Genomic DNA, 12,825 nt, shown 5'->3' on the forward strand with positions numbered 1-12,825 from the left:
AAACCATTAACTGCACGGTTTTTATTGCGAAAGCAATACTGCGCTAGGTTTTGAGCCTTCAGCGTCGTCCAGGCGGATCAACGTTTGACCTTTTGCTTGACCTCTGTTGTGACGTCACGCCAGACGGAGAGAAAACTGGGGCCCAACTCAGCTCGTCGCTGCTGTCCCGGCGGATCTACGCCGCGCCGGCAGCAGCTGCGCCCCGCTGCCGCGAATGGAAAAAAAAGAAAAAAGTAAAACAGAAAATAAAATCCAACTAATGCAATCAAGGTCAAATGAAGGTCAATGATGGTCACCGCCGCGGCACGATGGTGGTCACCCTGGAAAGTGCAAGTAGTATTGCTTTCGCAGTAAAATGTATCTGTCTCGCATACCTTGGGGGTGATATGTTTTGCCGTACTAGTAGCGTGTCCCACCAGGCATCGCGTCCAGGATCACCGCCGCAGTGCCGAAGGAGGAAGGAAACGTGGGCCGGAGACGGGGAGTAAGGGAAGTGAAGGAAAAACTGTATTCACATATTTACATTATTTACATAGAGCGGGACTGAGAATGGCTCTCAGTCGAAGGGGAACGTCTTCGTCAACCGTAGTCGACTGGAGCTAGCAGGCTTCTCTCGGCCACACTCACGGCCGAGTTAAATATCGTTCGGTTTCCCCAGATCCCTGGCTGGGGAATAATGGTCGACGAACACTGTCCAATCGGATGGACCGAAGGGGACGTTCTTGTTACCGCCCACGGCTGGGCAGGTGCGGGTTTTTCCACTCTCTCGCAGCTGGTTGATGAGAGGAGGAGATGCCGACTCATCCAGCCCTGCGGGAAAGGAATCTCCCGAAGTCTTCCAGCAGGTGAAATGAACTTGCCTCCCCGCCGAATGCCCAGAACGCGAGTCGGGGCCACAGAATTCTTCAATTATCCGCCAGCGTGACCGGCGCCGGCTCGTCGCCTTGGTGTGGTCGCTCGGACAATAACTCCGGCGCGTCCCCGGCCTTCGCCTCTATAGTGGTCACCTCCGCTCAAGGAATGTCGCTGGGGTTACTGCTGACAATGGCCCCTGAAATTCCTGCTACACTAATCCGCTGAGGCTCGCAAGGGGCATTCCAAGCATTCCACTTCCCATGGTCGTCGCGAGGTTGTCGGCCTTGGTGATTGTTCACGGTAGATGCCTGATCGGGCCCACGTGGTCCGAAGTACAGTCACAACAGGGGACGCCTGAACCTCGCCGTAACGGGAAGAGAGGAAGATGGGAGTGAACAAGACACCGTATTCACAAGACGCGTATTTGTTCATTCCAAACCAACGAGCTGGCATGGCGGAGTGGTTAGCATGCTCGTCTCGCACTCCGGAGACCGGGGTTCGATTCCCGAACTCGGCCAATTTCCTACTCGGTTCTATTTATTTATCTGGCTGACTAGAAAGGTTAATTAGGCTAATTGGGTAATTAAACAATAACTGAAGTCATTCCTACTTACTTGGAGCATCACTATACGATCCCTTTAATTGGTTAATTGGTTGCATGGAGGAGGAGGAGGTAAACTTTATTAAATAAGAGGTCTTAGGCGCGGATTGGGGTGATGTTCCCCTCCCCGCGGTGGGCTCCTCTTCTAGGCCGGACGCCAGGTGGCCGACCGACGATGTCGTTCGGCGACCTCTTCGGCTCGCTCTGTGACTCGAAGTTGAACCTCCGGGTCCGAGCTGAGCAGCGCGGCCTCCCACTGAGATTGGGTAGAGAGCTGCAGACTCTGCAATGGCTTGTCTTGATTACATGAATATAAGATGTGCGGTGCGTCTGCCTTTTGGTGTCCACAGAGAGAACAGACGGGGCTGTACTGCTCCGGGAACCATATGGAGTACATGTAAGGATTAAAGAAAGCGTCTGTTTGGAGCTGCCGCCAACTGATTTGTTTTGTTTTACTCAGAGATTTATTTGGTTCTGGGAAGATTTGTCTTTCTTTCTTGAAGTGGGTAGTAATTTCTTTGTACGTTATCACTCGCTCCTTAGCCGACCTGAGCTCGGGGTAGCGCACCTCCCGATTAACCACGAATCCTCGGGCAAATTGGTGCGCCGCCTCGTTTCCAGGATGGTCCGAATGGGCGGGGACCCAGATCAATGCTATCTGGCGGGTATTGGAGATTTTTTGTAAGATTTTGATGGCTGCTGAGTGGGCCCTTCCTTTTGCAAAATTTCGAATTGCTGTTTTGGAGTCACTTATGATTTATTTGGCAGTGGTGGAAGTAATGGCTAAAGCTATGGCAGCTTCTTCGGCCTCCTCCGGAAATCTTCTTTTATCGATTGTCGCCGATGCAAGAGGAGAACCTCGATGATCGACAACTACCAGAGAAAAGGCGTCTCTGTCCGCATGATCTGCCACGTCCACGTGCGCCCTGTCTTTCTCAACTGTAAATCTTTCGTGAAGTTTTTGTGCCCTTTTTGTGCCCTAGCCTTTCTTCTGTCCGTATCGTAGTGTGGATGCATGCTTTTGGGCAGAGGAGGGACTGTTAAGTGTTCGTGCATGTGTCTTGGAATTGGCAAGGTGTGTGTACGGATTCCTTCATAATGTATTCCTGCTTTCTTTAGGATGAAACGTCCCGTTTCAGTGCCTGATAGTCTTTCATATTGAGGTTTGAGGTTTATTTTCAATCAAATACATGAAAGAGGGAACTGTGCCAAAAGGCGGTAAGGCCTGACGAGTTCACAGTTCCCCAGAACAGTTCATGCAGCAGTGTGCAGCACATAAATAACAAAATTTAAAGTAATATGATATTGGACAAAAAAAAAATCTCTGCCTCTCCCGTAACCGAGAGTAGAGTAAGCATGAAATGTTTACGGGCCTAATGTCATCTCGGTGGACACCCGAACCGCACCGTACAGGAAGGGAGGAACGCCACCACCCGTTCAGCGCGATGCCTTGTCATTTGAACGCAAGGTTTTTTGAGGAAAGGAAATGGCGCAGTAATTCTCTGCCATCTCGGTGGACACCCGAACCACACCGTAATGGAAGGGAGGAACGCCGCCACCCGTTCGGCGCGATGTCTTGCCCTTTGAACGCAGCGCTTCTCCCCCGGGCCCCTATGCGCCTGCGCGGCTTTGCTTCGATGCGCGAAGCCCCTAAGAGATCACGTATGACAACGAAGTGTATCGTTGCATTTATGTGCTTTTTGCACGCGTTATTAGAAATCGGAAATTATAATTCCGTGCATTATCAAACGCTCAGCGACTGATATCTTGATAAACATTGAGAAGGCACTGGCAGCAGTTATTTTTTATGACTCGTTTGGAGACCAACCGTTGCTTGCATGCCGGTCGCGTAGGAGGGCTTAGAGAGTCTCGTTAAATCTCGCTAAGTCTCGTACGGTGCCCGGATGTTCTCGTTTCAGAGCCCGGATGACTGGAATTCAGTGCCCGGATGACTGGAATTCAGTTCCCGGATGACTGGATTTCAGTGCCCGGATGATGGCTCTCGGTCTCGGCGTGACGTCACCACACTGCCGACAACGGGGGCTCAAAGCATTTCATGCTTAAAAACATTGCAGCAAGCGACAGTATTTCAATATTTCAAGTATAACAACTGGAAACATGTGAATATGACTTCTCTTGTTTGTGTTTTTCGGCGTAAAGATTTTGACACTGAAATTTAAAACAGCTGTTTACTGCTTCGTCATCTCAACCCTTGTTTCTGCCTGCGATGCTAGACTAGCCATTAATGAGGTTTGTAAATGCCTGTGTAATGGCTGTACTAGGAGTGCCTGCAGTGCCTTTCCCTCGATGTAGATTTAAAATTTACTGACTTTTGTGCCGTGCCCTGTAAAGTGTACAACTTTTGCACAGACGTAGCCACAAGAATTGTTTCTGTGCCATGCTATCAGTATGCCCATTGCAGTTTACATTTGCATTTTTTCAAAACTTCGTTTTTTCAACTCTTTTGGCTTCTTCGCAGTACCGTTAATAGATTGCTACATATCGTGTCTCTGAGGTCATGGCATCAGTGAACGCTTCAAGTTAAGATTTCTTGACACCTGACGAGCTGAGCAACCGTTATCAGATAAAAAGCAGTAACATTTCGTTTCTGCATCTGAATGCTCGATCAGCTCGAAACAAAAGCGATGATATATGCGCCTTCCTTTCCAGCTTTAGCTTTACGTTTGACGTTTTACTGAGACATGGTACGATAGCCACTCTGCTGTTCTTAATCTACCTGAATACTCTACATTTTTTCTTAACCGGACCTCTAAAAGAGGGGGGGGGGGGGGGGTTGCGATGCTGTCGACAACATTTTTAAAATGCGAATTACTTGACACTTTCTGTGTGGTAACCGATGACTACGAGGTTCTTACCTTAAAATCTAATTCCTTGCTTTTTACTGTCACATACCGCCCACCCGGCGGAAGCAGTAACAAATTTCTCCATTTTATAGATGAGTACTTCAGCTGGGTAAATGATCATAAATACACACTCATATTAGGCGGGGACTTGAACATAAACTTGCTTGAAAAGTCAACACTTCAACAAGAATTCTACACTATACTAGAGACCAAGGCATTTTTCAATATCATAAATCAACCAACACGCATTACGCCCGAAGTATCAGCGTTACTAGACACCTTCATTACTAATGCATGTGATGAATTGTCAATACCCGGTGCACTGGCAGCTGATCTTAGTGATCACCTGCCAATTTATTTAATTACAAATCTCATAGTCCCCCATAACAAACCTGCAAAAAGGTTTGCTATGCGTATTCAAGACATAAACCAGACTACTTTACAAACATTTTACGATAAACTGTCGCAAGTAAATTGGAGCAGCGTCTACGAGGAAACCCATGTTGATGATGCTTACGGTATTTTTATTGCCACCTATAAGCAGCTGTATTGTGAGTTTTTTCCATACAAAACCAGAGTGTCAGCTTCGAAGGCACGTAAGCCGTGGATAACTAAGGAATGCTTAAAGGCGATACGAATTATAAACATACTTTTTAAACGCTTTCTAAAAACAAAAGATATTGACGATCTGAAGAAGTTTAAGGCTTCGAGAAATAAAGCCAACAGTATCAATCGGCAAGCCAAAAGAAACTACATGAGTAACCAATTTAACGACGATGTAATGAAGCACTCTGATATTGTTTGGGAGCAACTCAATAATTTGCTGAAAGAAAAGAGAAGAAGAAAGAGAAGATGTGCCCCTGTGAACGGGTTTGCTGCCAGCTTGGTCTTAATGGTACTCCGCTTGTGCGCAGTCACGCAGAGCGGTGTTTAATGACCCTGTACACTTAGGACTGTGTTTAATGCGTGCGGCAGCTTCGTGCCTGAATTCTGTACAGTTTGGCGAGTATAGGTGCCTACCGCAGTTCTAATCTCAAACATAGCGTCGGACATGGGCCTCTGTGAAAAACTGACAGACACTCAGATGGTCTAATGCCGTTAACTGTGTAAGCAGAATGCCTTTTTTTGGACAGTGTTTTTCAATTTGATGCTTTTTTCTTTTGCCGCATTCCATTGCCAGAAAGATACGCCTATTGATTTTGCTTTACTTTGGCAGCCTTTATGCGACACTAATTATTGTATGTTTTTTACATTTGCTGCACTTCGTCGTTTTACTTGGGCTGAATTCATGGCTGGGTAATAATTTATTGAGGATTTTACGTTTGCTGCATTATTCACATTTCCCAAATGGCACGTCGCCTTGGATTAGCCGATGACGCCAGCTCAGCTTTCGGCACCCCCCCTCCCCTCCTCATTCGCTTGAGGGCGTCGCTGCGCCCATCTCTCTTCCTCCGCCGAAGCAGGTTTCCCTCTCGCCTCGTCAAGGGACGGTTCCCGCACTCGGCTCGCTGCATGCTTCACTGTACGACACACGCCGGCAGTTCCGCCTAATGACACTCCGTACTGCATAGTAGTGTACACGTCTATTGTGCGTCCGCAGGAAACCAGATGTGCCTGCTTGGGGGCATCGAGTCAGACTTCCGCGCCGCCACCGACGCCCACACGCAGCTGGACCCGGCCCAGAACGTCATCTGCTCCGGCTGCCCTATTCCCTACCCGGTCACCGGGGCCAGCGCAGTAGCGCTACCTTCGAAGGAGGGCTCGCCTTTGCTTCGCAACGCGCAGTCCGTGAGTGCGCTCCCGGGGACTTCCAAGCATAGGCGGAATTGGTATAAAACACTTCATACAGTATACAGATGGCGGGCGACCCAATAAACAATGAAAATTGCCCTGTCCGCACCGCCTATGACAGAAAGGGTTTGATCCAGTTTCAAATTAGTAATGAGGTACGACGAAGTTTTAAAATGTTAACGCGATAAAATCAAGGGTCCCGTGTCGCAGAAAAGCCGCTGTCGTCGTCGGCGTCGTTAGCAGTGAGCGAAAAATCCCAGAAGCATCAATAAATAAAACCGAGTAGGAAATCGGTCGAGCTGGGCAGTCGAAACAGGGCCTCCGGAGTGCGAGACGAGCACGCTAGCCACTCCGCCACGCCAGCTCGATCGTTTGGATTGAACAAAAGCGCGTCTAGTGAATACGGTGTTGCCTTAAAAGGGTGCTTTAGACACATATACTGTGTGTGTATATTAGTAATTATGGGCATGGAAATCACAGTAGTCGCAGTTAAGCGAGTAGCAAAGTACGTTTCTGCTAGTTTTCCTTTTCGCTTGGCTAGGGGGCCTCAATAGTGGAGGCGAGCGAACATCAAGACACCCTACGATCGATGGATGGATGGATGGATGGATGGATGGATGGATGGATGGATGGATGGATGGATGGATGGATGGATGGATGGATGGATGGATGGATGGATGGATGGATGAATGGATGGACGGACGGACGGACGGACGGACGGACGGACGGACGGACGGACGGACGGACGGGTGGGTGGGTGGGTGGGTGGGTGGATGGATGGGTGGATGGGTGGATGGACAGGAGCGCCCCCTTTAAAACGGGGTAGTGGCAATTGCCACCATGCTCAGCTTTTCTTTCTTTATTATTTTTTTGTTTACTGTGTTGGCAATTCTCATTAAGATTCGCCATCATCTTTACCTACGGTTTCCTACAATTCTAACCTTATGCCACATCTCTGCTTTTCAGCCACCAATCCTACGCTTGGTGCGCACGTAGCGCCATCTGGCGGCGCCCACTAAAACGTCCTTCTCACTATGTACACCACTGCACCAACAGATAGCGCGCGATGGCAGCGCCTCCTAGCGCCTCCCGCTTGTCTCGTTCGTGCGCAGTGCGGCCGTGCCAGGCTCTTTAAGTTTCCATATCCGGCGCTCCTCCAAGATTCTGAAACTTGTTTTGGTAGGGTCCGTGGGACAGCTGTAACTTCTTTTCACCGACGGCGTTAGGTTTCGACGCACGGGCACTCTGTTTATGTCCCTCCGACCACTGCCTGGCAGTGAAAGTACGTTTGTTCCAGTAGATATCGCTTGCGAGCGGGATGCAGTGATTAGAGAAGTGGTGGGCTTCAAATCGATGTTTACAGCAGGCGACCTGACGACGTGCTCGCAAGTTTCGGGTATTTTTTTTTTCGAGACACATCTGCTGTGCCGGCCATTTCTGCGCGAGCTATAACTATGGGCACAGCGTTAAGCCTGCCTTGCTCTCTGACGCTCTTTCAGCCGGTGACATAAAATCATGCGATGTGTTTGGCAAGGCTATTACTGAAGAGACAACCGAGCTGGTTGCGTCCACATGGCCACCGGTGATGTAAGTACAGGACTACCAAAGGTTTCTCCTGCAGCCTCCATAGACAGCTTGTCACACGTGGTTTGGAGCTCTTCCCTGCGAGGCTTTTCGCTTGGTACGCCTTCCTCGTCGAGATCGTGTCCCGCCTCCAGCCGACATTCGGCCAGATTAGAGCTGCGGCATCTAGGGGAAGTCTTCAGGAAGAAAATGCTTGCTGCAGACGGCGGAGTGAGCCAGCGCATAGATGGGCGGCCAATCTTTGCGTCCGTTCACTTTCAGCCATTGCGTATGCAGCACGTCGTCAATGGAGTCGTCGATGCTCTCTGTCGTCGACCTGCACGATGGCACACAACAGTGACGCATTCTGCAGCAAAACATGGAAGCACGCAGACTGTACTCTGTCAGCTTCGGAAGGGAAGTAAGGAATGCGAGGTGACAGCTAGCTTCCGCGCCTCGCGGCTGGATGCCTGAACACTTAACTGGAGAAGTTGTTGAACTGATCAGCGCAGAAATTCGCTTCTTTTACGCGCACTCATCGAAGTTGCGGGCACTGCGTCTGAACACGTGCTGAAGCGAACTTAATTTCGGTTTTATATGCATGCTTTTTTCAAGCGCTTTTCTTTTAGTTTTTCATCGTTTTATTAGCGCCTGGTGGTTGTCAGGACCGGGCGGAACGTCCATCCATTGAGACGCCGAAGTGATTTACTACACACTCTCTGTTTTGCTGAAGCCCCCTTCTTAAATCGCAAATGTTTCTTTACGCACGACGGGGAATTTTGTTTAATTGCGCCGGAAGAACGGAGTGTACCCGGAGGGACACGTCGTCCATTGCTGGCTTGTGGTGAAAGTAACTACGACTTCTACACGAAAGTAACTTGAGTACGTTTACCAATTTCAATATTGAAATCAGGCAGTGGTTCTGGGCAACACCCAGAAATGCGGCTTACCTTTCTTGAAGGAAGTCAACTCACTGGTTGGAAGCGGCGACGGTGAAAAAATAAACTCTTGAAAAAGGGCCAAACCTCTATTTCGAAGTTTAAGGAGGTTTCCTACACGGCCGACAAGTGCACCGACATTAGTGCACGCGAAATCTTTAGTGACTGCATACACTACACACGGACTCAATTTAGCAACGCGAAAATATCTTCCCGCTCAAGCACCGCGCCTTTGAAGCATGATACATCCACTACTGCTGCATGGAAGTTTTATTGCAGATGAGAATTTAAAAGGAACCGTAGATAGCAGCGACACACGTACCTTACTATAGCAGCAATGAACCAATGAGCATGGGTCGCAATCCGCACAGAATCATGCAAAGTGCGAGGTGTAGGCCAAGAATGCATTTTTCTATTGAAGTCTTTCGAGCACCCGGTATTCTCGTCCAAGCAGAGTGCGAAGTTGCCGAAACCCCACGGCACGCACACCTTTACTACATGTCTGCAAATTTATTAAAACATTATTGCCACTGATTGAGGCCAAGCCGATAACTTGGAAGCCAGGGAATGCTTTGGCATCAGCTGCGGAGTCGTGTATTTGCGAGTGGGGTTCACTTTTAAAACAATCGTAGCTGCAGGCTGCCACAGGTAGAGAAAAATCTTTACAATGTCGTCGTAACGATGGCCGCTTATCCTGGCAATAGTAGAGCTGTGACGTTAGAGCTATTGCTGCCTGGTAGTTTCGAAAAATCCCTTCCCGGGAATATTTACCATGCATTCTTTATTTCATTCACCCATTTTCGTTACTGAACATGATTGTATCGCAAATCAATATAGCAAAACTTATTGCTTTGCCCTGAGGTTCCATATTTCATGTTTCATGTTTCAGGCCTCATAAGCAGTTCAGAGCTTCTCCCGGAATGTTTCAGCGTTGTAGCTAAAGGACATGCATGATTTGAAGAAGCCGCCTCAGTCTTCCGCAGCGATTCCAACGCCGCTGCACCCCACTCTATGTGGCTCCTTTTAAAACCAGCGCCTGCAGCAGCTCCACGATGCGCAGCGCCTGACAGGCAGCCTGATGACTATGAGGGATGCCGCCTCACGAAGAGAGACAGAGAACGTTACAAAGGATGGCTTCGTTCGCTTTCCTTCGTGAGGCGCCAGTCAGATGGTACTCTCGGCCACAGACGCGAAGCTAGCCGACGGGGGAGAGTGCGAATGGGGGATAGTAGAGGGCCTTGGACGCTCGGATAGGCCGTACTCGGCAGGCATTGTAAAAATTAAAAGAGGCGCTGATCTCGGTGTGGGCGCGCACCTGACAACATCGTCATGAAGTCATCGTACTAGCTTTTTGAAAAACTTGGTTTTGTAATGAAAAAGGCACAGTAAAGTTTGATAATTATAACTGTGAATCACTGAGTCGCCATGATCGAAGAGAGGGCGATGTGGTGCTCTACGTTGAAAAGAGAAAAAAAAAACCCACAGGTACAGTGACATTCAAGACTGTTCTGCTATCACGGGCAACTACGCATACCTCACAGCAGCGCCTCCTTTATAAGTGTCAAGCCTTTATAACAGTCGTATACCTGCCTTCTTCAGGGTCCTTTTCTGTAGTTTTTAATTTTTTTCAGGACCTTTGGGAACATATACAATCTTTTCGATGTCTAGAAGTAATCTATTAAAGCAGGTATCAAAGTGTTGCAACTATCAAAGTGTTGCAAGTTAGCGCCTGTCCTGTCGTTTTTCCTCCGTCTTTGTGTCGTCTTGTTGCGCTTATATTCTTGCCAGCTATGAACCAACATGCCCCGGAGAGTGTTTTACTCAGGTACTATAGTAGCGCATACACAAGTACAGACGGGGGAGTGACGAACTCAACGCTGTCGGACCTTGTCTGCGTGTGCTACAGAACCTGCTTCAATGGATTTATTTATTTATTTATTTATTTATTTCGAATACCCTCAGGGCCCGGGTCGGGCGTTACAGAGGGGAGTGGATTACACAACATAATTAAGATAAAAGCACAGGCATATATATATATATATATATATATATATATATATATATATATATCAATTTATTTCTTGCCAGCTGATAGAATTAATAGAATGCATTGCTGAGGACGATTCAGGCACGAACGCATCGGCCCGACGCTCATCCTACTTTTCGTATTACAGTTGGCCCGGCTGTCTGGATCAACGTCGCGGCTTCCCGGTTCGCCAACACGTGCCAACGATTGCCAACGCAACTTGCTGGCTTCTACTAACTTCGTCACACCGGGCCCAGTGGTTACTGCGTCGGCGCGTGTGCGCATACTCCAGCTCTCCGACTGTGGCGCACTGATGCAGCGGGGCGTATAAAAGCTGAACTCCTGGCCCTGGACGAACCATTGCTGAGGACGATTCAGGCACGAACGCATCGGCCCGACGCTCATCCTACTTTTCGTATTACAGTTGGCCCGGCTGTCTGGATCAACGTCGCGGCTTCCCGGTTCGCCAACACGTGCCAACGATTGCCAACGCAACTTGCTGGCTTCTACTAACTTCGTCACACCGGGCCCAGTGGTTACTGCGTCGGCGCGTGTGCGCATACTCCAGCTCTCCGACTGTGGCGCACTGATGCAGCGGGGCGTATAAAAGCTGAACTCCTGGCCCTGGACGAACCATTGCTGAGGACGATTCAGGCACGAACGCATCGGCCCGACGCTCATCCTACTTTTCGTATTACAGGTCTGTAATACTCTTTACTTGTACACACATTTTGTAGTTTGTGCCTGGGTCGTCCTAAAGCAATGAGTGATGATGAAGGGTCCGGTACCCCGTCTAACACGAAAGAAAAGAGTGAAAAGCTATTCGACAAGGCTCCAACTACTGTGAAAGAAGTTGGAAGTTTTCTTCTGAAGCTTAATAGCAAGTTGGAAGCCTTGGGAAAGAACCTGAACCATGAGCTTGGCACCCTGCGGGGATCAGTCGAATTTATGAATGAAAGTTTTGAAGAATTTAAGAAAGAACTGGCCGAGTCTCGTCGGGAGATAAGCGAGCTTAAGGAAGAGCAGAATTATCTAAAGCATGAAAACAGTGAACTTTCGAAACAGCTGCAGCGTACTAGAGCAGAGCTAACTGAACTTCAGCAGTACAGTCGCAGAAATAACCTTGAGTTAAAAGGCATCCCTACTACTGACAGCGAGTCACTGACAGGCATTGTCTCCGCTCTTGCCACGAAAGTTGGAGCAGAAATAACGGTGAACGATATTGACCTCGTGCATCGAGTGCCAACAAAAGACAGGAACAAATCGAATATCATCGTTAAGTTCAGGTCAAGTGATGCCCGTGATAAACTGCTCGAGTCGGCAAAAAAAACTCGCTTAATCACATCGGACCTTGGCATTTCTGGATCAACATCCGTGTTCGTAAACGAACATCTTTGCCCAGAGTATAAAGTGTTGCTTGCTAGGGCTATAGCGGCGAAGAAACTTCACAACTGGAAGTATGCATGGGTATCTCGTGGCCGGATCTTGGCGCGAAAAGCAGACAACTCGGACGTGATCCGAATTTCTACAGAGGCCGACCTCGGCCTTATAGTCTAGTTCACTCAAAATGCTGACTGTACGAACCACTCATGAATTTTTCACGTCAAATGAATCACGCACCATACTGCATTGCAATGTAAGGAGCATAGCTAGAAATTTTGACGGCCTTTGTACGTTTCTAGCAGAGCACAGCTTTCTTTACGATGTTATAGCCATTACGGAAACCTGGCTGATGCCCGGTGAAAGCTATAACATTCCCAATTATGTATTTCTATCCCGTCCCCGCATTTCGAACAATCGAGGAGGAGGGGTAGGTTTGTACATTAAAAAGACCCTTGTACACTGCGAATGTCCGTTTCTTAACGCATCCGTCAGTAGCAGTTCGGAATTTCTATTTGTTGAACTTGAAGGTGTCATGGTTGGTGTTGTTTATAGAGCCCCCCACGCAGATCGCAGTAAGTTTGTGAATGATCTTGAATCTGTTTTTATACACGTAACCGATATGAACAAAAAAGCAATCATCGTCGGTGATACTAATATTGATACTTTAGGTGCCAACCACAGTGAATACACTGACCTGTTATTTTCATATGGATTTACGAATCTTATCTCTACTCCGACCCGAATCGCAGGTTTCAGCTCGACATGCCTCGACCATGTTCTATGCAATTTCGTGCCACCTAATTA

At 48.3% G+C, this 12,825-nt stretch overlaps 1 protein-coding gene across 1 annotated transcript in view; it reads left to right on the plus strand.

Annotated features, from left to right (window-relative positions):
• Positions 1-3,442: 3,442 nt before the first annotated feature.
• The window catches only part of LOC149365210 (beta-scruin-like), a 212,990-nt gene continuing 203,607 nt past the window's right edge, over positions 3,443-12,825 (plus strand). Inside the window, exons 1-2 of the mRNA XM_089540996.1 lie at positions 3,443-3,576; positions 5,921-6,108. Of these exons, the coding sequence (XP_089397122.1) occupies positions 5,929-6,108 (180 nt within the window). The 5' untranslated portion in view covers positions 3,443-3,576; positions 5,921-5,928. The remainder of the gene's footprint in view (positions 3,577-5,920; positions 6,109-12,825) is intronic.

Source organism: Amblyomma mixtum, chromosome 1, assembly GCF_055824585.1.
Source record: "Amblyomma mixtum isolate Tamu chromosome 1, ASM5582458v1, whole genome shotgun sequence".
Taxonomy (NCBI): Eukaryota; Metazoa; Arthropoda; class Arachnida; order Ixodida; family Ixodidae; genus Amblyomma; species Amblyomma mixtum.